At 46.6% G+C, this 23,502-nt stretch overlaps 2 protein-coding genes across 5 annotated transcripts in view; one reads left to right on the forward strand and one right to left on the reverse strand.

The window, feature by feature from the left end:
- The window catches only part of AARS2 (alanyl-tRNA synthetase 2, mitochondrial), a 35,147-nt gene extending 28,230 nt beyond the window's left edge, over positions 1–6,917 (reverse strand). For both annotated transcript variants that reach the window (XM_054162409.1, XM_054162408.1), the window contains exons 1-9: positions 6,693–6,917; positions 6,197–6,385; positions 5,439–5,584; positions 4,461–4,655; positions 3,809–3,953; positions 2,466–2,611; positions 2,058–2,166; positions 997–1,035; positions 150–261 (exon numbers count right to left, since the gene is read on the reverse strand). In XM_054162409.1, coding sequence (XP_054018384.1) covers positions 150–261; positions 997–1,035; positions 2,058–2,166; positions 2,466–2,611; positions 3,809–3,953; positions 4,461–4,655; positions 5,439–5,584; positions 6,197–6,385; positions 6,693–6,917 — 1,306 coding nt within the window. The remainder of the gene's footprint in view (positions 1–149; positions 262–996; positions 1,036–2,057; positions 2,167–2,465; positions 2,612–3,808; positions 3,954–4,460; positions 4,656–5,438; positions 5,585–6,196; positions 6,386–6,692) is intronic.
- A 153-nt stretch (positions 6,918–7,070) lies between these two features.
- On the forward strand, positions 7,071–23,192 carry RNF8 (ring finger protein 8). 3 transcript variants are annotated; one of them, XM_009903430.2, is made up of 8 exons: positions 7,071–7,275; positions 10,032–10,160; positions 12,221–12,958; positions 14,073–14,135; positions 14,820–14,909; positions 16,945–17,052; positions 19,223–19,427; positions 21,868–23,192. In XM_009903430.2, the coding sequence occupies exons 1-8, from the start codon at positions 7,183–7,185 to the stop codon at positions 21,990–21,992; spliced, it is 1,551 nt and encodes a 516-aa protein (XP_009901732.2). In that variant the 5' UTR covers positions 7,071–7,182; the 3' UTR covers positions 21,993–23,192. The 3 variants fall into 3 exon arrangements, with proteins under 3 accessions (XP_009901732.2, XP_054018386.1, XP_054018387.1); XM_054162411.1 differs by having other exon boundaries at positions 19,223–19,434; positions 21,868–22,008; XM_054162412.1 differs by lacking the exon at positions 14,820–14,909.
- The last annotated feature ends 310 nt before the right edge of the window (positions 23,193–23,502 follow it).

Below are 23,502 nucleotides of genomic sequence, written 5' to 3' on the forward strand. Positions count from 1 at the left end.
GAAACAACATATGCTTCTCTGCCTGGGGCTAGAAGGTCACTGAAAACATATGGGGGAAGCAGACATCCAGCACAGTCTTGACTGCAATGCTTACTAAGATCTGGATCAAACTATCTGTAAGTGTAGCTTGTCAGAGGCAGAAGACTCACCTGGGAAATCTGTGGAGGGCTCCATCTGCTGCACTGTCCGCTCAATGATGCGTCTCCCACGCTCAAGGGAGGACAGAAAAGCTACCTCATTCTCATTTATGATATCCATGATCTGCCCAAAGGTCAGAAGGAGGGTTAGCCATAACAAGGGAGTTCCTCAGTTCTGCTAAGCCCTGCTACAGTTAGCTCCAACTAAGCAGGTATCTAACAGTGGTACTGACTCCTTCAACCAGCGTTTTTGTGTCGTATGTATCCCTCACAACGTGGCTCTGATATGTTACTAACCAGAGCCAAAGTCATTGTGCCTCCTTATCACTGTGCCTGCCAAAGAAATATTGACCATCCACCTGGGGAAGGCTGGTGGCTGACAAAGGCTCCATATCAGGTGTTTATGGCTGTGACCCAATTAAAATTGCATGACTGGAATTGCCAGAGAAATTGCTCTTCACAGTTGCTGTCAGCAGAAGCAAGTGGAACCAGCCTCAAATCCCAAATTCACTTTGAACACAGGGTTCCCATGCTAGGACAGGCTGTACTTGCACTCTGCAAAAGAGCTATCCTGGCTTTTTTTAGAGCAGCAGCTGCCTTATACCAGGACAATCAGTCCCTGGTAAGGATCCAGTAGAGCTCCCACAAGGAAATCTGCCTCAGATGCTCCTCATGCTCAGGATACAAACACGTTCCCAGCGCATCTCAGCCCACCCATGAGAACATGGCTATGGAGGAGGCTATGCAAGCATCTCCATTTAAGACCCAAGAAGGGGCAGAAGTCTGCCCCTGAGAACAGTGCCTCATAAAGATAATGAGAGATATAGGGTTTGTCTCCAGGGTATTCCACATCACTCACCTGGTCTGCATTCTTTGTCAGCTCTGGATAGGCATCTCCCTGTGGAGCGAGTCTCAATTAGTGACAGCATCTCCCTCAGGGAATCTCACAGCATGCCACAAGAATTACAGAGGTTTCTCAGACAGGTCAGCATAAAGGGTGACCCAGTGCACAGCTTCAGGGACAGTAACATAGGGCAAGAATAACATATGGACTTACAGATGCATTCCCCTGGCTATCTCCTTGTGACCCACCACTGCTACACCCTGCACAACATCTCTTGGCAAACGCATCCATTCAAAACAGGAAGACAGCATGATCATTTAGAATGTTAGTACTCACAGGGACCAATTTCAGATGGTTTTAACCAGATACAACTGCTTGAAGCTCTCAGGAAACAACCATGAGCACTTGCATGCACTTTATACACACACTTGTACTGACTGTACCACTGGTCATACTAGGCCCCCTCTCTCCCATCATAAATGATATGGGGCAAGAGTAAGGGGTTTGGAGCACAGCCCTGTGAGGAGAGGCTGAGGGAGCTGGGGTTGCTTAGCCTGCAGAAGAGGAGGCTCAGGGGAGACCTTCTTGCTGTCTACAACTACCTGAAGGGAGGTTGTAGCCAGGTGGGGGTTGGTCTCTTCTCCCAGGCAACCAGCACCACAACAAGAGGACACAGTCTCAAGCTGTGCCAGGTTTAGGCTGGATGTCAGGAAGAATTTCTTCCCAGAAGGAGTGACTGGCCATTGGAATGTGCTGCCCAGGGAGGTGGTGGAGTCACCATCACTGGAGGTGTTTAGGAAGAGACTGGATGGGGTGCTTGGTTGCATGGTTTAGTTGATTAGATGGTGTTGGGTGATAGGTTGCACTCAGTGATCTCAAAGGTCTTTTCCAACTTGGTTAATTCTATTCTATTCTATTTTTACTGATCCAAATCATAGCATCAGATACACCCTCCTACAGCTCCTTCACATCCAAGGTTGTCTCCTGAGACTGTACAGGAAGTGAACATGGGGCTGAACAGGACAAGTGTGACACTGATTTCCCCCCCTCCCCATAAGGCAGTATTTTCTACTTACCAGCACTTCCACTACAGTAGGCACCAGAGAGGCCAAGAGCCCAGGTGGAGCGTGGAGGACTTCAGAGCAAAAGCGGACAGCCCTGCGCAAGATGCGACGCAGCACCAGTCTGGAAACAGCACAGGATTTGCCAAGAGGCCACGTAAGTATCCCTGTCCAAGTCCCACATCCAGCACATCCTCTACACAGCTCCTCTGGCCTGATCTATTGACACAGGCCAACTATTTCCCACACTCTACAACCATCTAAGGATGCAGACTGGACACTCCTCCAGGCTCTTACCCTTCTGCCTCTCCAAAGCTCAAGCACCCCCTAGCTTGGGCTCAGAGCACAACCTCTCCCCTAGATGCCCGTATTCCTTTCTAGACCTAACTCCTTTCACCCTATGCCATTTCCTTATGTCCTCACTCTGCTCCAGAGAAGCCTGGGTAGATGCCATCAGTGATGCACACACACAAGGTGCGCACGTGATCCGCAACCACACGGTAGGCCATATTCACACGCCCAACATCAGCGTCCCCGACCAGACCTTGGTAGCTGGGCCCCCTGCAGCCCTACAAGAGAAAATAAAGGGGATAGATCAGCAGAAAGAAATGGCTGCAGAACAAGTTTCAATGTAAGAGGCAGCCAGCTACACTTGGCATCATACTTCTCAACCACCTCTGAACCTTGTGCATCTAAGATACATTCATTGTGCTGGGTTCTGCACATTGGCCACAGCCACCCCATGCAGAGCTACAGGCTGGGGTCAGAGTGGTTGGAGAGCAGTCAGGCAGAGAGGGACCTGGGGGTACTGGTTGAGAGAAGGCTGAACATGAGCTTGCGGCGTGCCCAGGCAGCCAGGAGGACCAATGGCATCCTGGCCTGCATCAGGAACAGTGTGGCCAGCAGGAGCGGGGAGGTCATTCTGCCCCTGGACTCAGCACTGGTTAGGCCACACCTTGAGTCCTGTGTCCAGTTCTGGGCCCCACAGTTTAGTAAAGATGTTGAGTTGCTGGAACATGTCCAGAGAAGGACAACAAAGTTGGGGAGGAGTTTAGAACACAAGCCCTACGAGGAGAGGCTGAGGGAGCTGGGGTTGCTTAGCCTGCAGAAGAGGAGGCTCAGGGGGGACCTTATTGCTGTCTACAACTGCCTGAAGGGAGGTTGTAGCCAGGTGGGGGTTGGTCTCTTCTCCCGGGCAACCAGCATCAGAACAAGAGGACACAATCTCAAGCTGTGCCAGGGGAGGTTTAGGCTGGAGGTTAGGAAGAAATTCTACACAGAGCGAGCGATTGCCCTTTGGAATGGGCTGCCTGGGGAGGTGGTGGAGTCACCATCACTGGAGGTGTTTAGGAGGAGCCTGGATGGGGTGCTTGGTGCCATGGTTTAGTTGATTAGATGGTGTTGGATAATAGGTTGGATGCAATGACCTCGAAGGTCTCTTCCAACCTGGTTTATTCTATTCTATTAAATCCTTCCAGAGCTTTAGACACCAAGACTTCTGTACTCAAGGTATGTCAGCCAGTGCCCTAGCACTGAAGGATTGTAAAAAAAGAGTTAAAATGGATGAGCAGTGCTGATATCCCAGAGGATATACAACCTGGAATTCTCTCCAGTTTCCCTTGAATGCTGCTCTGGGCCTGGCTGGACATACCTCGTCTCAAAATACCACAGAGTAACACGTAGAGAAGGCTGTAATAAGACAGCAACCATGCAGTCTGCATTCAAGGAGCTTTTGCATAGCTGTGACTGAGCACAAGCACCATCACCTTGTGAATGGCATCCAAGATGGGAGTGAAGAGATCTGTGTCATAGTTGGAACGTTTGCTCTGAAGAACTGTCACCAGCCTTTCCAGGCCCATTCCTGTGTCCACGTGGTGCTGTGGCAAGGGAAGCAGATTCCCCTCCACCTCTCTGTCAGCCAGAGAAAATAAAAGGCAAAAGAGTAACAACAGTCAGTTCAGAGGCAAAGCAAAGGAGCAGGTGAGTCAAAAGACAACGGGAGAGCAACAGGGATGGAAACAGCAAATCACCCCACAAAAGGAAGCTCACAGACCAGACTAATAGCAGCCTGCCTCGGCACTGTCAGGTAGCCAGTATCTGACCATGAGATAGTCAGGATAGACTGCAATGGAGAGAAGAAGGCCTTCCCTCTGTAAGGTCCTAAGGCCTTCTCCTCCTTGTGCAGGTTTCTCCACGCTGCTGCAGACCTCAAGAAACCTCTGGGATGCAGCAGTGAGGGAGAATAGGCAGCAGAAGTTTAAAGAGGACAGGACAAATAAAGCAAAGAGGCCCAAGAGCCACACTGGCCACAGCCTGACAGCTTCTCTCTTGCTCCTGTACTGCCACCTCCTGGGGAGCAGAGAGATGTCTGGGACTACACATGGCATGATTCTGGAGTTCAGACCAGATGCCTGGTACCTGTTATACTGCATGAAGACCAAATTCCAGATCTCCACTACATCAGGGCTGCCCTGGTTCACCAGTGCAGCAGCATTTCTGCCACCACCCACGTGGTCATAGTGGATCTCTGAGCAGGGACCGCAGGGACCTGTGTCTCCCATCTCCCAGAAGTTGTCCTTCAATGGAAAAGGAAGCACACGACTGGCAGGCACCCTGGAAAGGAGAACAGCAAAAGGAAAAAAGGGAAGGAAAACACACACACAAAGCACACAGTAGCCTAGACCAAAAAGAAAGTTGGAAGGGAAGAATCCTTTCTGACTACGACAAAGTCAAAACCCAAACACATTATGATTCCTTTGCTTCTGTTCACTTGGAATTACTCTCCTTAGCAGGAATGAGTTGGATCAAACCGGATAGGATCAAACTCACTGCCCAGAGTGGCTGGCAAACAGTCTGGCTCCTGCTGGCAGAGACAGACTCTCCACTGGGTTTGTGGAGTGAACTCCGGCAGAGCTCAGACTTGATCATAATGAACAAGGCTGAACACCAACAATGGCACAGAGCTGGGTGCCTTGTGCTGGAAGTCAACACGCAGCCTGGGACAAGGACTCAAAGCACAGCAGGGCCCTCTGCCGTGGCTTCACCCTCATGCTGAGGCAGCCATCGCTAGCTTTCACAGAAGGCAATCTCTGCAGCTCATGATGGAGAGGAAACAAAGGATCAGAGAACCTCCACACATCCAGCCCAGCCAGTCTTAGGTACACCACCCCTCAAGCCTGATGATATGTAGGAAACAATTTAAAGGCGAAGCACCCTGAAGTGCTCAGAGCCCAGACGACTTTTAATGGTTCAAACAAACCAGAAATGCTGAATTGAGTTTAAACCACAACTTTTCATCCCTACATCTGATTCCCGTCAACTAAAGAGCAAACAGGAGACTATAGAGACTGAAGAGTCAGCAGCTGCTGCTCAGAACTTCTCCTCTAACACACTCACCCCAGGCGGAGCCATACATCCCTGCACTCTTCATCTGCACACAGTCCCAGGGAGGGGTCCCCACCAAAATACGTGACGTAGAGACGGTCCCTCGGGATCTCGTAGACTTCTGTCAGGAGCTCCCAGGCCATGCTACATGCTTCTTCCTGGACAGGCATGGAACATGTAAGAAGCACAGCAAGCCAGGATGCGAGTCAAATGACAGCTTATTTCAGCTGCTCTCTCCCTTTCCAGTTTCAAGGTGCACTGCAAAGAGCAGGATGAGGGTCAGGTGAACCAGATGGCTTGCTGCTGCCTGTGGAAAACTGACACTCCTAAACTGTTCAGAGACCTTCAGGATAGCAGCATCGTCTACACCCATGTGCTTGCCAGCAATTACATAGATTATTTTTCCTCTAAGGCAAAAATGCATTCCCTAGCCAAAATTAGGGGGGGGGGGGAAAAAAGCATCCTTTCTCCCTTTCAATCTTTCTAATAACAGACAACAAATGAACTGGTAACCTCTTTTCACCATGTCATACGGTCAACACTAGCATTCACCTGGACAACTTTGATTTGTATCCTCACAGCTTTGACAGGCTGAGTGCTTTGAGAATCTGCAGGGCACATGTCGTGATTCAGTACCCCAGATAAATACTTCTGTGCCAGGCCACAGAGCTCCCCAAATGCTTTCTGCAGACAACCCTAGGGCACCGTTGCACAGCTCTGAAAGAACAGCCACGCTTCCTCCTGGAGAGAGTTCACTGCTATTACCTCACCTTAAAGTAATCTCCAAAGGACCAGTTCCCCAGCATCTCAAAGAACGTGTGATGGTAAGTATCCCGGCCCACATCCTCCAAGTCGTTGTGCTTCCCTCCTGCACGCACACACTTCTGGCTGTTCACCACCCGCCGATACTGTGCCAGCTCGCTTCGGGGGTGCGCCGTGCCCAGAAAAATGGGCTTGAACTAGAAATCAAGGCAGACAGACATGAGCTCCTGCCAGATGCCACTCGGCACTGTGGGCTGTATGGGGGCTCCTGAAACAAGGAAACGGCGCGACGAGAGGCGGGCAGGAGGGCAGCGCCGCGGTAAGCCCACCCGGGGGCCCGTCCCACTGCAGAAGACCTCCGCGAAAGGGGTCACCTGAGAAGGGCCGCGCTCCTCCGAGGACGCGGAGCCCCCAGGATGCCGATGGAGGGGACCTGCAGGGGTGGACTGCAGACAGGGAAGAGTTACAGCACTGGGCCAGAGGCAGTGAAGTGGGAAAGAGCACCTGGTTCATGCCCGCATTGACGAAGAGGAGACGCGAGTCGCCGCGGGGCCGCACGGGGGCAGAGGGCAGGCGGCGGTGGCCGTGGCGCTCCTCAAAGAAGCGGAGGAAGGTGTCGCGGATCTGTCCCGCCGGCGGGCAGCCGGCACCCCCGCGGCGGGGGCTGCAACGCCAACGCCAGGGTACCGCCAGCAGCCCCCGGCGCCGCAGCCAGCCGGCCGCCGCCATTACGGCCGAGGGCGGAATACGACGCAGCGGCTTCCGGAAGGGGCGGAGACAGAAGGGGCCGACGGGATAGCGGGGGGCGCGCGGGGCGCTAGCGTTGAGGGGGTTATGGTTGCCGTTTCCGCTGGCGCCAAGGGTGTACAGCTTGTGTTTGCGCTCCATGTTCGATTAGTCGGGCTGCTAAGCAGTGTGTGGCCGCTACGACATCTCGCGAGCGCGGGGGCGCCGCCGCAGTGATTGCTCCTGCCTGCGGAGGTGCGCGGCTGCCATGGCGATGCGCGGCGCCTCGCAGGACCTGGCCTGGTGTCTCCGTCGGGTCGGGGCCAGCGCCGACTGGCTGCTGCTGGAGGCCGGTACGCAGGTGAGCCAGACTGGGTCGAGCTCCGTGCGGGCTCCGGACCCTCGGTGAGGGTGCGTGGATGAGTGAGGCATGGCTATCACTACTGCTTGGGGAGATGGAGCCGCCGTTACCGGCGCCTTTTGGCCTGGGCCCTCTCGCGGCCTGCTCCTCCCTGGGCCGCGGGGTCGAGCGCCCCTCGGTGCACTTTGTTTTGGAGCCTCGTTGTTCCTTAATGCGCTTCCTGGGAGGGAAAAGCCCCGCCGCGTCCCCTTGTGGGGAGCTGCCCGGCGCTCCCGGAAGCAGACGCAACGGACAGCGGTGACCTGAACCGGCGCCATTTAGCGCCGGTAACACGGAGGGGCTCGGCGCACGCCTTGTGTCTGATTTTCCAAGTATTCCCTTGTTAGCTTCTTTTAACAAGGTCTCATATTTAGATAGAAGTTTTGTGTAACACAATTTATTGGGGGAGAGGAAGTCGTAATTATCAGGGTTAATGGTATGTATTACGTTGAGGTTTTGTAGCTTAAGTTTTCAGGTGTGAACGAGGTCAGGTTTTGAGTCTCTATCAATGTGGTATAGGCATAAGACATTTTCTACGATGATAATGTTAAATTGAAAAGCCTAAATGAGCCCCTGTGCTTGGGATCAGGCAGGTAGGTGGTGCGGGGTCATGCTGTGCCCGGCATCTTTGTGCTTATGCATTGCAAAAGGCACCCATCTTCACTCATCATTAATGCCAGGCAGCTCTTTAAGTGAACATACATTTTTGTTACTCATGGATTTGAAGACAGGAGGTATCTAAATATGGTCTGTTTCCTGCTTGAGTTAACACATCTCCAAAATGTGCAGCCAGGGCTATGTAAATTGTGTAGAGGATCTCAATGAAGATATTGTTTCTCTGATTGTCTGCACAGCGCTAGAGGTTTAGGCTGGATGTTAGGAGGAGATTCTTCATAGAGTGATTGGCTATTGGAATGGGCTGCCCAGGGAGGTGGTGGAGTCACCATCACTGGAGGTGTTTAGGAGGAGGCTTGATGGGGTGCTTTGGTGCCATGGTTTAGTTGGTTAGATGGTGTTGGATGATGGGTTGGACACAATGATCTCGAAGGTCTCTTCCAACCTGGTCTGGTCTATTCTATTCTATTCTATAGTCCTTGTCACAGGCAGCCTGGTGCTGCAGGCTCACTAGGCGCCAGGCTGGTGCTTTCACTGGGGATTTAACTGTGGATGCTAAACCACACTGCTGAGGCATGGCGGTGAGCTCTGGTCTGCCAGTACTGCTCTGGGAGGCATCAAACTCCAGCGGTGGTCATGTCTCAGCCCACAGCCAGGGTTTGCTCAATGAATGTGATCAAGGGGAATTTTTGTGACTGGCTCTGCCAGGTCTCACCTGTATTACTGCACAAGGCCACACAGACGTGTGTGACTGGGCACTAAGAATTGTTCACAAGGTTAGGTGTTTCTGTTGCAAGTGCAGACCTGAGTTTATAACTGATTCCAGCTGAAGTGTGCAGTCTTTATCCACGTGAGCCTCCGTACCTCTTACACAGGCATCTGTGTTTACAGAGTACAAATATATATGAAGTGTTTAAGAGGTAGAAAGTAACATAGTAAAGTTTACTTTCATGATACTAATTTAGTTCCTTGCATGTAATTATGACATGGGAATCCAAGTCCACGCTTTAAAGCTTGGGTAAAACCCACTTAGGTAATGTGTGGTGAAGGAACTTTGCCTGACTGCAGCATTTTGCCATCTTTTAGGAATTAGAAGGTGTGATGCAAGTGAGTTGGGATTGCAGGGAAAACGAAGGGCAGCCTTCCTTTAACGCATAAGAACTAGAGTGCGCTTTTGTAATATTCTTCACTAGCTTTAACTCTGCTCTTCTGCTAAAAGGTGCTTGTCTTCCTTTCTCTGCTTTTCATGGGATCCATGAAGTTTCTCCTATTACATCACAAGCTGACTGAAAACTTGTGCAATGCATAGATGAATAAGAAATGCATAGCTGCCTAAGAAAAGTGTGTATGATCATCAAGTCTTGCAAAGTAGGGAGTGGAGGGAGAGCAAAGCTGTGCTTTGAATGGCAGCCTGCAATTTGATCATATTTAATAAGGTACTGTGAAACGCTGTAATTAAATGATGTCTCTTCTTCTAGAAGATGCAATTAAAGTCTAATCAGATTATTGATTATTTAGACCATTTTTGCTACTGGTTGTGAGCTGCATGTAGCTTAGTTTCTGAGCTGATGGTGTGATTTACAACAATATTGGATACTTAGGGAAGGGTTACATGTGCATGTTTTGGATGACAGTTTTCTGGGCTATTTTTCTCCTGTTCACAGTCAGGTGAAGAGGTACAGCTAGTGAAAGAAGAAGGTGAGAAGTAGCCTTAAGACCTGCAAACAGTTGTACTGGTTTGCAGAAACAGCGTTTAGTTGGGTAATAACTTAAGGCTGGACACGGATGGATTGAGAGCGGCTTTGAGCAGGTTTGCTGCCGAGGAAGATTTCCATGAAAGCAAGGCTTTAGCCTGCCTTAAAGCAAGCAAATTTTCCTCAGTAGGAGAGAATGGAAGCCTTCAAAGTTTGCAGTACTTTCTTTTTCTACCTACTCTTGAATTTAAATGGAAAAAAAATAAAAAAACCCACTTACTATGCCAGACTCTTTGGAGCAAGATGCTAATCTAGATAGATTTCTGCTATGCTTAAATTGAAATGACACAGACTGAGTTCACTGTGGTGGTGGTGTTGATTGCAGCTGTTAAACTAATGTATTTTCAGGTAACTGTAGGCCGAGGACTAGATGTCACCTATCAGCTCGTGTCTAAAACCTGCCCCTTGATGATCTCTCGGAAGCACTGCGTTTTCCAGCAAGATGCAGAAGGACAGTGGGCTGTCAAGGATAACAAGGTACAGAAACTGATTAAAGGCCTTGCATTCTGCGATTCACTGAAGAGGATGCCCTGTTCATGCTCAAACAATGTATGGGCTGTGATGTAACACTGTGTAAGTGCGGTAGAAGGTCCATGGGAATGTGCATTGCCTGCACTTCCAGCAGGAAGCTTCTCTCAGCTGCCATTTGGACTTTGCAGTATGTGAACCCATTTTGTGTTACTCTCTTAAAGTAAAAAATCCTTTGAATTTTAGCAGTCTTCAAAAGGATAATGTTCTTCTGCTGATAAGGAGTGTCAGTTTATCCTTTTGTTATTGTAGTGACACAATTGCTTTAATTGTGATCAACCACAAAAAGAATCTGTTGTTACAAAGATGCATGCTTAATATTCAAATGAGTTTCTTCTGAAAGTCCTCCTCAGCTGATAAAGTGTTAACATCAGAGTCCTCATCTTTGACTTCAGTAGTCTGATTTTTATATCATGGTCTCTCCACTTTCTCATTTGGGTTGAGAACTGTAAAATTGGTAGCTTGCTGTAGGAAAAAATGTTCCACACATCATGCAGATTTGAAGAATGCTTGGTTCAATAGTAGATTAGTCAGAAAGGAATGAAGTGGCTACTATTAAAATTACACTGCTCTTAAAGCTGTGTTGCAATGGTTGTATAAACTCAAAAACTTACAATTATTGCATGACTGGAAGCCTCTGTGATAGATTAATGCTTCCCCTGTGCTGTCACTGCTACCAGTTTGTCAGGTTGATTTATTGAATCTTTCAGATCTGTCAGCTGATATCTGCAGTTCATCTTGAGCACAAATTATTTTAGCTGTTTTTCAGAACTATTTATTAATCTAGTGTCTAATTTAAACCCCCCCCTTTTTTTTTCTGCTCTGAACTTACCTCTGGAAGAACATACTCCTTGGTTTATGTTCTACTTTTCTCTATGGAGATCTGCATGGTCCTTTTTAATTTCTAGTGCCTTCTTGAAATTCAGGTGACACTAATTGTCAAAAACCAATTACTGCAATAGTCTGTGCTCTTGACAATTATCTGTACAGAGTCTTTTTGTTGGTTAGCTTTTACTTCTGAAGCTTTTGGGACAGGTGGAGAGGGACCTGGGGATGCTGAATGAGGGTAGGCTGAACATGAGCCTGCAGTGTGCCCAGGTGGCCAAGAGGGCCTATGTTATCCTGGGCTGTATCAGGAACAGTGTGGCCAGCAGGAGCAGGGAGGTCATTGTGCTCCTGTACTCAGCACTGGTTAGGGCACACCTTGAGTCCTGTGTCCAGTTCTGGGCCCCTCAGTTTAGGAAAGATGTTGAGTTGCTGGAAGGTGTCCAGAGAAGGGCAACAAAGCTGGGGAGGGGTTTGGAGCACAAGCCCTATGAGGAGAGGCTGAGGGAGCTGGGGTTGCTTAGTCTGGAGAAGAGGAGGCTGAGGAAACCTTCTTGCTGTCTACAACTCCCTGAAGGGAGGTTGTAGCCAGGTGGGGGTTGGTCTCTTCTCCCAGGCAACCAGCACCAGAACAAGAAGACACAGTCTCAAGCTGCACCTGGGGAGGTTTAGGCTGGATGTTAGGAAGAAATTCTTCATAGAAAGAGTGATTGGCCATTGGAATGTGCTGCCCAGGGAGGTGGTGGAGTCACCATCATTGGAGGTGTTTAGGAGGAGACTGGATGGGGCTCTTGGTTGCACGGTTTAGTTGATTAGATGGTGTTGGATGATAGGCTGGATGCGATGATCCTGAAGGTCTCTTCCAACCTGGTTAATTCTATTCTATTCTGTTTTTTTTTTCTTAGAGTTTATTCTTTCTGCACAAGCCCATATGTAAATGTTGTTCTTGGTGATTGTGTACAATCTGTAACACATAAATAATGCATGGTATGAAATATAAGGCAGTAACTGTAGTAAATGGGACACTATGCCAATAAATTTGATATTGCAAGGTTTATTTAAAGTGGTGGCTTGTTCTGATTGCAGCATTGCAGAGGCTGGATATGTTTACAGTTGCTGCAAATAGCTTGCAGAGGGTTCTGTAAGTGCATATTAGGTTTTGCTGATTCTGTCTTCATTCACAGAGTCTAAATGGAGTCTGGCTTAACAAACAGCGCCTGGATCCCTCAAAAGCCTATCCGATCACTGAAGGAGACCGTATCCAGTTGGGAGTGCCTTTGGAAAACAGAGAGACTGCTGAATATGAGTATGAAGTGATTAAAGAGGAATGGGAGAAAATTAGACCATTTTTAGCTCAAAGGAGTGATCTGGGGAAAGCAAAGGGTTCAAGAATGAAACGTAAATTCAGCATGGAAGAAGTGGAAATGTCGGAATCTGAAGGCCCTTCAAATTCCAGATCCAAAAGAAACAGAGTGTACTGTGATAGAAAAACTTTGGGTAAAGCATGGGGAAGGGTAGAAGAGGCTAAACTATTAGAGAATATGGATGTCAAGCTGCCTTCTCCTGGACCAAGTGAGGCGGATAGTGATCCAACATGTAGCAGCCCAGTACACACTGAAAAACCTGTGTCTGTCCCACATAATGTCCAGAAAGACTCTGGTCTTGCACAGTCGTGGACTGGCTTGGAAACGCTGAGGAAAAGTCTAGTAGATACAATGAAGTTAAAGGTCAAAATGCAGGAGAAGCAGACAGCAGTTCTGAACATAAAACAGAAGCACAGAAAGGGTGCTCAGAAAGAGATCCTGGCAATGGAGCAGGAGCTACAGGAGTTGCAGGACCAGCTGTGCATAGAACAAGAGCATCAGCAGCAGCAGGTGGAAGAGCTGGAAAGGACATTCTCTAAAGAGCAAGAGCAGCTGAAGGTATAATGGTATTAATCTCTTTGGCCTGTGTCTTGTCATTGTTATGGAATGCTTAATATAAGACGTTGGTCTAAAGTAAGATCCTGAACAAGTAATGCTTGTGTGAATCACTCCCATTGAAATTCTCAGGGAAGCATTTTATTTCCAGACATGTGCCAAAAGAAAATGCAGAGACAGAAGGGATTGAGCTGCATGGGGGAATTAGGAAAAAGGTGCAAAATAATGAAATATGGGTTTGTTTGCTTGGTTTTGTGTGTTTGTTTTTTCTTACAAACAGGTTCAGAACAGCAAGTTAGTAAAGCCCTTCAGTTAGTAAAAAAGCATGTTTTTAAATAAGAGCAGTCAAAAGTCTCTGCTTGACCTCCTCCTGTGGTTACAGTGAGGACAAATGAAAAGCATTTACTGTAAGTGTGAATTTGTCTTGGTATATGTGTGGATCAATGCCCGGTTTGCATGGCAAGTCCATTCCCATTCCAGGCAGCTAAATTATTTATGCCTTAATCCTGGGAGGGAGGGAGTGGCACAGAGTTGTTGGGGTTTTTTTTCCCATGCTTTCAAAAAAGTGTGTGTTCCCAAGCAGCTCTTTTAGATAAACTGAAGTATTTCTGTTTGAGTTTCTGGTTTAAAGGAAGTAAGAATTCATCTTGGAATGAGGTTCATAATGTGTTAGTTACTTCCTTTAAACTCTGCTGGTACGGACAAGGGACAGAAAGTCTGCTGGTGTGCTTAGGTACAATGGGAGTTTGACAGGAGCTGCAGGTATCTCTGGCCTCTGAATGTGCTTAAAGGCAGAGTTGCAGCTTTCTCATGTTTCAGCTGTTGCTGACCTCTTTGCTTCTCTGAACGTGATGGTGTCATTAGAGCTAGAGTAATGTGGAGGTGTTCTAAGTGTGTAGCTGTAAATTGTGTTTCCATTTTAAATCTTTGCAGTAAATGATAGTTCTGATTTCTGTCATACACATGTTACACTTGTGGGACATGTCAAGGTTTGCTGAAAAGCAGCATTGTTTCTTTAAGCAAATCCTCTAAAGGGACTGTGTAAAGTAGTAATTTTCTGTTCCTTGCTTTCTTCAATTACCTGTTGTTTTGTGTTTTTTCCTTCCTTTTTGCCCAGGGAGTAAAGAGGCAACATGGGCAAGAGAACCTAAAGGAGCAGCTGGCCCAGGTCCTGCAAGAGGCAAGTATTTAGTCTAGATTTGGTTTATGTAACTCAGATATTTAAATCTTTCATATTGGTGTGGCCTCTTGGTAGGAAGATGAGGACTATACCTTAGGTGCAGATTGATCTTCTACAGACTAGGTTTCTGTCAGAAAGTAGCAAACTTTGCTTTGTGGGAGTTGCTGTTTGCCAGCAAATGTTGTAAGAATATGCAGTCATATTGGAAGCATTAATTACTGCAGTAGGGTTTTTTGATTTGAATTTGATCCTTGGGCTGGTGGGCTTCTTTAAAGTCTGTCTGCTGGGCACCTCTTATGTGGAAGCTGTTTTGGAAGTTTTAACCAGATGGAAAAAAAAATCACTCTTATTTAGCAATGCTTTTGAAAGGTTTCCACACAGGTTTTTCCAGGCTTTTTCCAAAAGATGTTTCCTTTTGGAAAGCTAATCTGAAAACAGCTTCACTTAATCCTGCACACAGTAGCAGGTTTTTGTCATCCTTGTGTCAAATACCCCTTGGTGCTGGAACATCTCAGATACACTCAAAATTGTCACTCTAAAACCAGACTGAAATGGAAGAGTAGGCTGGGAGAGGGAATGATTAGTGCCCTAACCCTAGGAAGGTCATAAACAGCAGATTAGACCACGTGTATTTCGTGGGATAGTTTATAATGACACTCAATTTCTGAGATGCTATTGTTACAGCATCATGCTTTGATGGAAGAACTGAGCCGTAGTAAAAAAGACTTTGAGGAGATAATTCGAGCCAAGAATAAAGAACTGGAAGAAACCAAGGTAAAGAATGCCCAAATTCTCAGTTTTATTTGTGAGTGAAGTGTGGTATGCTGCAGTAGAGGAAATGATTTATTTAACATTTGTCTTTATTGTACTTTGCCTCCCATAGAGAAGAACTGTATTTCGGGGTGGCAGCTGGCTCTGGTTTCCAAAACTGGGGGAGGATGCGTGTTGCTGTGTTCATAAATTGTTGTTGAACGGTCATTATTGGATCTTTCTCAACCATAAAGAAAGCCAGAGCACCTGAATTCTGTGTTGTGCAGGAAAACCGAGCCCATTGCACCCTTTCTTTAAAGCAAACAAGCAAAAGTGTGATGGGAGGTCAGCAGTTTTTTATTTAGGGTACATTTAAGTAAAACTGTGGTGTTGAAACAACGTGCAATTTGAATCAAGCCACCTTTACTCACGGCTTTGCCACAAGGTGGTAAGAAGAAGATAATGGAGGAGATCCTTTCCTGTGTCTTCTCTTGGAAATCATCACATTATCCACCTCTGGCTGCTTGCTTCATGTTTGTTTTTGGTTTTTTTAATACTATCTTTACAACTCTTGTTAAGTTAGCTTCAATTGTAAGAAATTGATAATTTTAAGAAGATAGAGCAGGGACCTAGGGGCATAATTTAACTCAAAAAGTATAAAAAGTATTGGCTGAAGTCAATGTTTTAAATACTTCTGAATATTTATTTTTTTCATATATATTTGAGGTATTTTGCCTGTTGAATGTTTTTCTCTTTACACCAGAAAACCTGTTATATTGAGTTAGAATAGAATAGAATTAACCAGGTTGGAAAAGACCTTTGAGATCGAGTCCAACCTATCATCCAACATCATCTAATCAACTAAACCATGGCACCAAGCACCCCATCCAGTCTCTTCCTAAACACCTCCAGCGATGGTGACTCCGCTACCTCCCTGGGCAGCACATTCCCATGGCCAATCACTCTTTCTGTGAAGAACTTCTTACATAGAATACATAGAATACATAGAATACATAGAATACATAGAATACATAGAATAAACCAGGTTGGAAGAGACCTTCAAGATCATCACGTCCAACCCATCAACCAATCCAACACTGCCCAAGCAACTAACCCACGGCACCAAGTACCCCGTCAAGTCTTCTCCTAAAAACCTCCAGTGATGGCGACTCCACCACCTCCCCAGGCAGCCCATTCCAATGTGCAATCACTCTTTCTGTATAGAACTTTTTTCTAACATCCAGCCTGAATCTCCCCTGGCGCAGCCTGAGACTGTGTCCTCTTGTTCTGGTACTGGCTGCCTGGGAGAAGAGACCAACATCCGTCTGTCTACAACCTCCCTTCAGGTAGTTGTAGAGAGTAATAAGGTCACCCCTGAGTCTCCTCTTCTCCAGGCTAAGCAACCCCAGCTCCCTCAGCCTCTCCTTGTAGGGCTTATGTTCCAAACCCCTCACCAACTTTGTTGCTCTTCTCTGGACTCGTTCCTAACATCCAGCCTAAACCTCCCCTGGCACAGCTTGAGACTGTGTCCTCTTGTTCTGTTAGTGGTTGCCTGGGAGAAGAGGCCAACTCCCACATGGCTGCAACCTCCCGTCAGGTAGTTGTAGACAGCAATAAGGTCTCCTCTGAGCCTTCTCTTCTCCAGGCTAAGCAACCCCAGCTCCCTCAGCCTCTCCTCATAGGGCTGTGCTCCAAACCCCTCCCCAGCTTTGTTGCCCTTCCAGCAACTCATCCCCAGAAGAGGCTGAAAGATTCTGAAAAAGCTGATCCAGCTGATAGCTTCTTCAGGCTGAAGGGAATGTTGGAAGTGGCTTCTGTTCTTGCTTCTAAGTTCTCTACAGTGGATGGGAATATTGTCAGACTGCTGAGACTACAAAGCGAAGAGAGGTTACAGATCGATGTATGTCATAGACACAGACTTGACATGTGGAGACTGGCAGTTGTGTGATTGTTTTTTTTCAGTTGTAATGCCTTCTCCTATACTCCACTTCTTGCCAATGCTATATTGAGTAAAATCTTGTTCTTGGTGGATATGTGACCATTTTTACTCTTCTACTAGGAGGAGAAAGAAAAGGTGAGAGCCCAAAAAGAAGAGGTGTTGAATCAGATGACTGATGTGTTGGAGAATGAGTTGCGGTGCACAATCTGTTCTGAGCACTTTATCGAGGTATGTTTAAACCTCTATTGGTTTGCCATTCAAGAAGAGCCTTGAGAAGCTTTCCCTAGTTCTATTAAAGCAATACCTAAGCTTATTTCTTCAGTTTGCTGATTTAACAGTCTCAACAGACCCACAGTGAGTTGCAGGTAAGGATTGGTCCAGAAATCCATTGTCTGCCCTTCCCTAACTCTTCTGGGCAGCAAGTTCAGCTTTTATGTCTCTGTCTGCAGAGAGGTGAGTGCTTAATGCTAACATGGTGCTCCAAGCTGCTGCAGGTAGCCTGCCTTGGGAAGAATCATTTTGTAGTTGCCTCGGTCCGGAGAGGGAAAGAGACTTGGTTCTTTTGAATATTCCTGTGTTGTGAAATGAGAGGCACAACTGAGGCCAAAATACCAACAGCCAGGCTATTTATTACATAAATAAAGTGGATGGATCAGAAAGGGAGAGAGAGAAAATAGGGAGAGAAAGAAGAGGAAAGGAATTATATTACCACACCCCTCACCCCCACAGGACAGTTTGAGTCTGTGGAGGAAAGGTGCTGCGGGAGATGTTGGGTCTATAGAGAAAGGGTGCTGAGGCTTTGGCTGTAAAAGAGGTGGTCCTCTGAGCAGCCTCTTCAGCTCCATGAGTTGCAGCAGGTGGAACTTAGGACACGGAGAGACGGTTCAGTCTGCTTCTTCCAGGCTGCATGGCCTCTTTTCTTCGGAGCAGCATTGTCCTGGGCTTTTCCTTCTCTTGTGCTTTCCTTCTCAGCAGCATTGTCCTTCTCCTGTGTTTTTCTTCATCTGTGTTTTCCTTCTGTGTTTTTGGTTCTCTGTTTTTCTTCTACTGAGCCACTAGTTGTTCAAGTCTTTTTATACAGTTTTTAGTCCTTAGGTATGTGTCCAAGTATTGTCCCTCAGGAAATCAGGGGCCGGGTGGTGGATCCATTGTCTCACCATCCTCCCTTTCCAGGGTACTTGATGGGTGGAGATTATCTTGTCTTATGTGTATTCCTGAAGGTGGCCTCGGTCCATTGTTGTGAGGCCAGCTGTGGTCCAGTGAGCAATGTTATCTTTGCACCTTCCAAGAGTCCTTCCAGTGGCTCTGCCCAGCACACATCAGCTATTGTCTGGGCAAGCAGCAAGTGATTTTATCTTTGAGTCACACCAGGAGCTTTTAGTCTCCACAGTAGTAGACCTTTTTCCAAGCTGCTTCATGTGTAGATACAGGAAGAGGTTAGTGAAGGAAGGGAGGTGCAGTGCTCAGTCAAGTCCTCAAGCTTTCTGTTTAGAGAAATTCATTCTTTGTGAAATCAGGTTGTTTTCATTTGATTCTAGAGAGGATAGAATAGAATAGAATTAACCAGTTTGGAAAAGATCTTTGAGATCGAGTCCAACCTATCACCCAACACTATCTAATCAACTAAACCATGGCACCAAGCACCCCATCCAGTCTCTTCCTAAACACCTCCAGTGATGGTGACTCCACCACCTCCCTGGGCAGCCCACTCCAATGGCCAATCACTCTTTCTATGAAGAACTTCTTCCTAACATCCAGTCTAAACCTCCCCTGGTGTAGCTTGAGACTGTGTCCTCTTGTTCTGGTGCTGGTTGCCTGGGAGAAGAGACCAACCCCCACCTGGCTACAACCTCCCTTCAGGTAGTTGTAGACAGCAATAAGGTCTGCCCTGAGCCTCCTCTTCTGCAGGCTAAGCACCCCCAGCTCCCTCAGCCTCTCCTCATAGGCCTTGTGCTCTAAACCCCTCACCACCTGAAAAGTGGGCTGGTACTTCTGTTTGTGTTTTGCTAGAAGTTAAGTTTCATTGCATTCATTTCTACTACAGGAATCCTGAAGTGTTAGCCTTGTTATAATGACTGAAGAACTAGCTGACATTTCAATTTCTGGTTTGTCAGTGGTTTAAGAAGCTGTTCTGTGTCTGAGTTTTCTCAGAATTTCTCCTTTTCAAATTGGGGAAATTTAAAACAGAATCAGAAACAGTCAAACAGAATTGAACTTGTCTGCATGCTGCCATAGGAGGGCTTTTGTGTGTAAGCCCTAAAAAGGCTAAAGAAAAGGGGCTTTGGGCTTCTCCCCACTTTCCTGGCAGGAAGTGTTCATCTCATGTCTTTCTCTCCGGTATCTTTTCTTGACCACATTTTGTGTGCCTGCTCTGATACGCTCCTGTCGCTTTCCACAGGCAGTCACCTTGAATTGTGCACACAGCTTCTGCTCTTACTGTATTAGTGAGTGGACAAAGCGTAAGGTGGAGTGCCCGATCTGCAGGCAGGAGATCAAATCCAAGACGCGCTCTCTGGTGCTGGATAACTGCATTGACAGGATGGTCGAAAAACTGGACGTGGAAACGAAAGAGCTTCGCCTGAGCCTTACCAGAGAGCGGAAAGGTGAGAGGTGGGTGGATGTGGCATGATGAGTATAATCTCTCATTCCATCTATTTCTGTACCACTTTCTTGGCACCTATATACCAAGGAAATGCTCAGGGAATGCAGCAGAAGCGCGAGGAAGTAAATTTTGAGGTAGCTTTACGGCACAGTAAAACAAAATTAATAAGAAGGTTGGGAAAAGAACAAACAAACAAATAGAACAAACAAATAGAACAAAACCAGGTTGGAAGAGACCTTCAAGATCATCGTGTCCAACCTATCATCCAACACCACCTAATCAACTAAACCATGCAACCAAGCATCCTGTCAAGCCTCGCCCTGAACACCCCCAGCAACGGCGACCCCACCACTTCCTCAGGCAGCCCATTCCAATGGGCAATCACTCTCTCTGTGTAAAACTTCCTCCTAACCTCCAGCCTAAACCTCCCCTGACACAGCCTGAGACTGTGTCCTCTTGTTCTGGTACTGGGACTTTGGTGTGGATTCCACAAGGGAGCAGCACAGCTCAACCATGCTGTATGTGCCACTCTTTCAAAGATATCACTAAGAAAAAGGAAAACTATATAGAATGGCCCTTCAAAAATTTCTCAGGCACCTTTTGATTAAGCTGTTGACTACATCATTGCATAAACTCAGAAAGAGTTGTTGGCCATTGGAATGGGCTGCTCAGGGAGGTGGTAGAATCACTGTCCCTGGAGATGGTCAAGAGGGGATTGGATGTGGCACTTGGTGCCATGGTTTAGTAGTCATGAGGTGTTGGGTGACAGGTTGGACTTGATGATCTTTGAGGTCTTTTCCAACCTTATTGATTCTATGATTCTAACACAGCAGAGCAGTGCCTGATGAGAAACTGAATTCTCTTCAGTATGCTAAATTTATGTAGGAAATCTCCAAAGGGAACATTAGTGTGTCCTGTAAGTGTATGGCTGAACTGGCAGCTGCTCTACCATGCTAATTTTTGTGAAATGAAAGCCACCATGGCTTAAATGCGTAACTTTTTGCCTAACTGTAGCTGCATGATAGTGGTGGCTTTAACTAAAACTGAGATATGGTGTATTTCTATCCTGCTTCCCTCTTCTGAATGTGTTTCTAGAGCAATTGACACTGGTATCTAGGTGCTGAAATGTAGAAGTCTCTTGCTGCTGCCCCTTAACAAATTTCTGTCACTGTGTTCCCTTGAGTAATTGCTTTATTTTCGTCTTGTTGAGGTGAGTGCATGATCCTTCACTTTGCAACATGTGACTGAACACTGGAACAGGCTGTCCAGAGAGGTTGTGGAGTCTCCTTCTCTGCAGACATTCAAAACCTGCCTGGATATGTTCCTGTGTGACCTGCTTTGGCAGGGGATTGGACTAGATGATTCTTCAAGGTCCCTTCCAGGCCCTATCATTCTGTGATTCTGTAAGCCTTTCACCTAATTGAAAAGAGTCTCAGTGGTGACACAGAATGACATCACTAAGCAGTCTTAATCCTGAAGTTACAAACTGTTGAACCATCTCAGTCTGATGCCCTCAGGAAATGCTGCACTGCTCAGAGACTGCCCAGCTTGGCTTTCACCTTTGCAGAACTGACGCTGCTCTTGTGTAACACACACATCTGTGGAGTATGCCATAGCCCTTCTGGAGTGTCTCATGAGGTAGCTAATGGTGATGAGATGAGTGGTGCATCATTTGAGCCCACTTCTGTGTGGTAAACCACTGATCTTCATGCTTCTTTGAACAAAAGGGAAGTAAGATCGTAGCCTGCCTTTGTATGTGATAGATGCTCTCATCATATAAATAACTCTAAGTAGGAAATCATTTAGTTTCACCATGACACTTCAGCAGGAAGGATGAACTGTTTCTGTGCAGTCTTTCTATTCAGTGATAGAAACAATTTGAGATGAAGGTAACCATGCCTGTATTTAAACATGAATTCCTAAGAAGAAGCCAGGTGAAAGAGAAATTATGGTGCAAGTGGCACTTGATGACTTCAGTCAGAGCTTCCCAAGAAGCTTTTCTTAAGAACCTTAGTAGAACAAGCACCACAGGACAGCTTGCACTCTTAAATGTGTAGAGGTTTAGATGGGGCCTGAACAACCATTACTTGCTTGAGAGCTCCTTCACACATTTTATACCTTCCTTTTTTCTTACCTGCCAAGCAGAGTATTAGTCAGCCACTTCCATTGCCAGCTGTGTGAACGCGTAAGGATGGAGGATCTCTCCTCCTCATCTGTGCTACCTTAATGGGAACAGGCATATAGAAAGCTTATGAAAACAAGCAAACAAAACCCCCAATGCTTTATTCTTTTAATACTGAAAATGAAAAACCCCTGCCCTGCAGCTTGAAAGACGTGTTGCAAGCTGACAAAGGCTATAAGTTTCAAAGAGAAGTAGTGATTTAGCATTTGTGGGTACAGTGGTCACTGCTGACTTTTGTATCTGTGTGTTTTGAATGCAGAGAAACAGGAGGATGTGTTGATGAAACTAGCCACAGACAATGAGAGACGTATCATTTCGTCCATCTACTCCCTCATGTGGGCGAGTCTTTTTGACAGTGAGGACTCCGAGGAGGATTCTTCCTGAAATGGAAGCCACTCCCTTATCTAAACTCTGTTACTGCAAACTCATTTGCCTGTGTCCTGCACAGACTGGCAGGATTTGTCTAAACCTAAAGGCTGACTGCTGCTGGATGAATGGATGGGACATCTGGAATGGCAGACTCTATGAAGAGGCTGGAGCTGAGAACTGGCAGCATTTGGAAGAAGGACCTTTTTAAATGGATGTACCGAATCTTGATCTCCAAAACAGAACTGGGATTGTGAGGGGACAAACTACAGTTCTGCTAGACAACTGACATACAAAGCTTAGACTTCCATGATGGTTTGTGACCTGCTTGGTGTAACGTAATAGGTTATCTGCATCGCTGCCCCTTCCTTAGTGAACGTTTAAATGTGTACATCAGCTTCCCTTAATTCAGGCAAGAGGGAATGGCCCAGGCTATTTGAGAACTTGGCCATCCCTCCACCAGCAGGCATGAGAGGTGTATCAGGAAAGTGCCAGTGTAGATTTTCCTCTTGAGTTTCATATGGCAGCTAGAGTAATCCCAGGCTTCTGGCAGTGAAAGTAACAAAAGGTGGGTTATGGACCCTGCCAGCCCCAAGTGATTAAATGCAATGTAAGCTGAGCTGCTGGTCATCATCTGTTTGATCTGTGGACACTGTTTGCTTTCTCTCTTATCGGGATGGAGAAGATTAAATCTTCCAGAATTCCTTAGCTAGTGCACTTTTCATACACTTACCTTTGCTATGTTCCCTCTTTAGGCTAAAGAGAATTGGGAAGCAGTGCAACCAGAAATTATTAGCAACTAACAACAGCACTTCTGAAGAGGCAGGGTAGGAAAGCAGTGTCTGTAAGCAATCACAATGCACAGAAGGCAACATTTTATTGTTTACAAAACATTGTTGAGCTGTGGGTTGTATAGTGACCTCACAGCAAATCTCTCATCCCTGAGAGACTGAGCAAGTCTTGCCTCATCTGTCAATTTGTCTATGAAGTTCCATTTCCAGTGGCATGTGCTTCTGATTTAGCTGTTAGATGGAAAGGACTGTTTTACACTGTGAGAAGAGGATGGGGAAAGCCCAGCTCATCTAATATTTCTTTGGCTGTTCTTACGTACTTCCTGTGTTTATTTTGTTTCAGAAGGAAAATGTAAATCCATTTCTGCATTAGTCTTCCTTGGAGCAACCAGAGTTGGTTGTCTTTTTCCTAGCTGTCTTAGATTTTTTAATTGGAGAAAACACTCTCTCTTTTAAATGATTTTGCTTCACGTTTTTGTTGCTGTAAGCAGTGGGAATATCTTGAAGTTGTGACTTGTGTATTCAGGACCCGATAAAAGACAACCCAACTCTTCCAGCCTGTGGCTACCCTAATGGTAATTTAGTGGATACAATCATAGTTCTTATTCTTCCCCTAAAGAAGGATTGCCTTACAAAGGTGCATGAACAATGATGCTTAGTACATAGTGCATCCTGATAGATTGGGTTGGTTGGACTCCCACAGGGGAAGCAGGTCTGAGCTGTGGGCCAGGCAGCTT

This window comes from Dryobates pubescens, chromosome 6, assembly GCF_014839835.1.
Source record: "Dryobates pubescens isolate bDryPub1 chromosome 6, bDryPub1.pri, whole genome shotgun sequence".
Classification (NCBI taxonomy): domain Eukaryota; kingdom Metazoa; phylum Chordata; class Aves; order Piciformes; family Picidae; genus Dryobates; species Dryobates pubescens.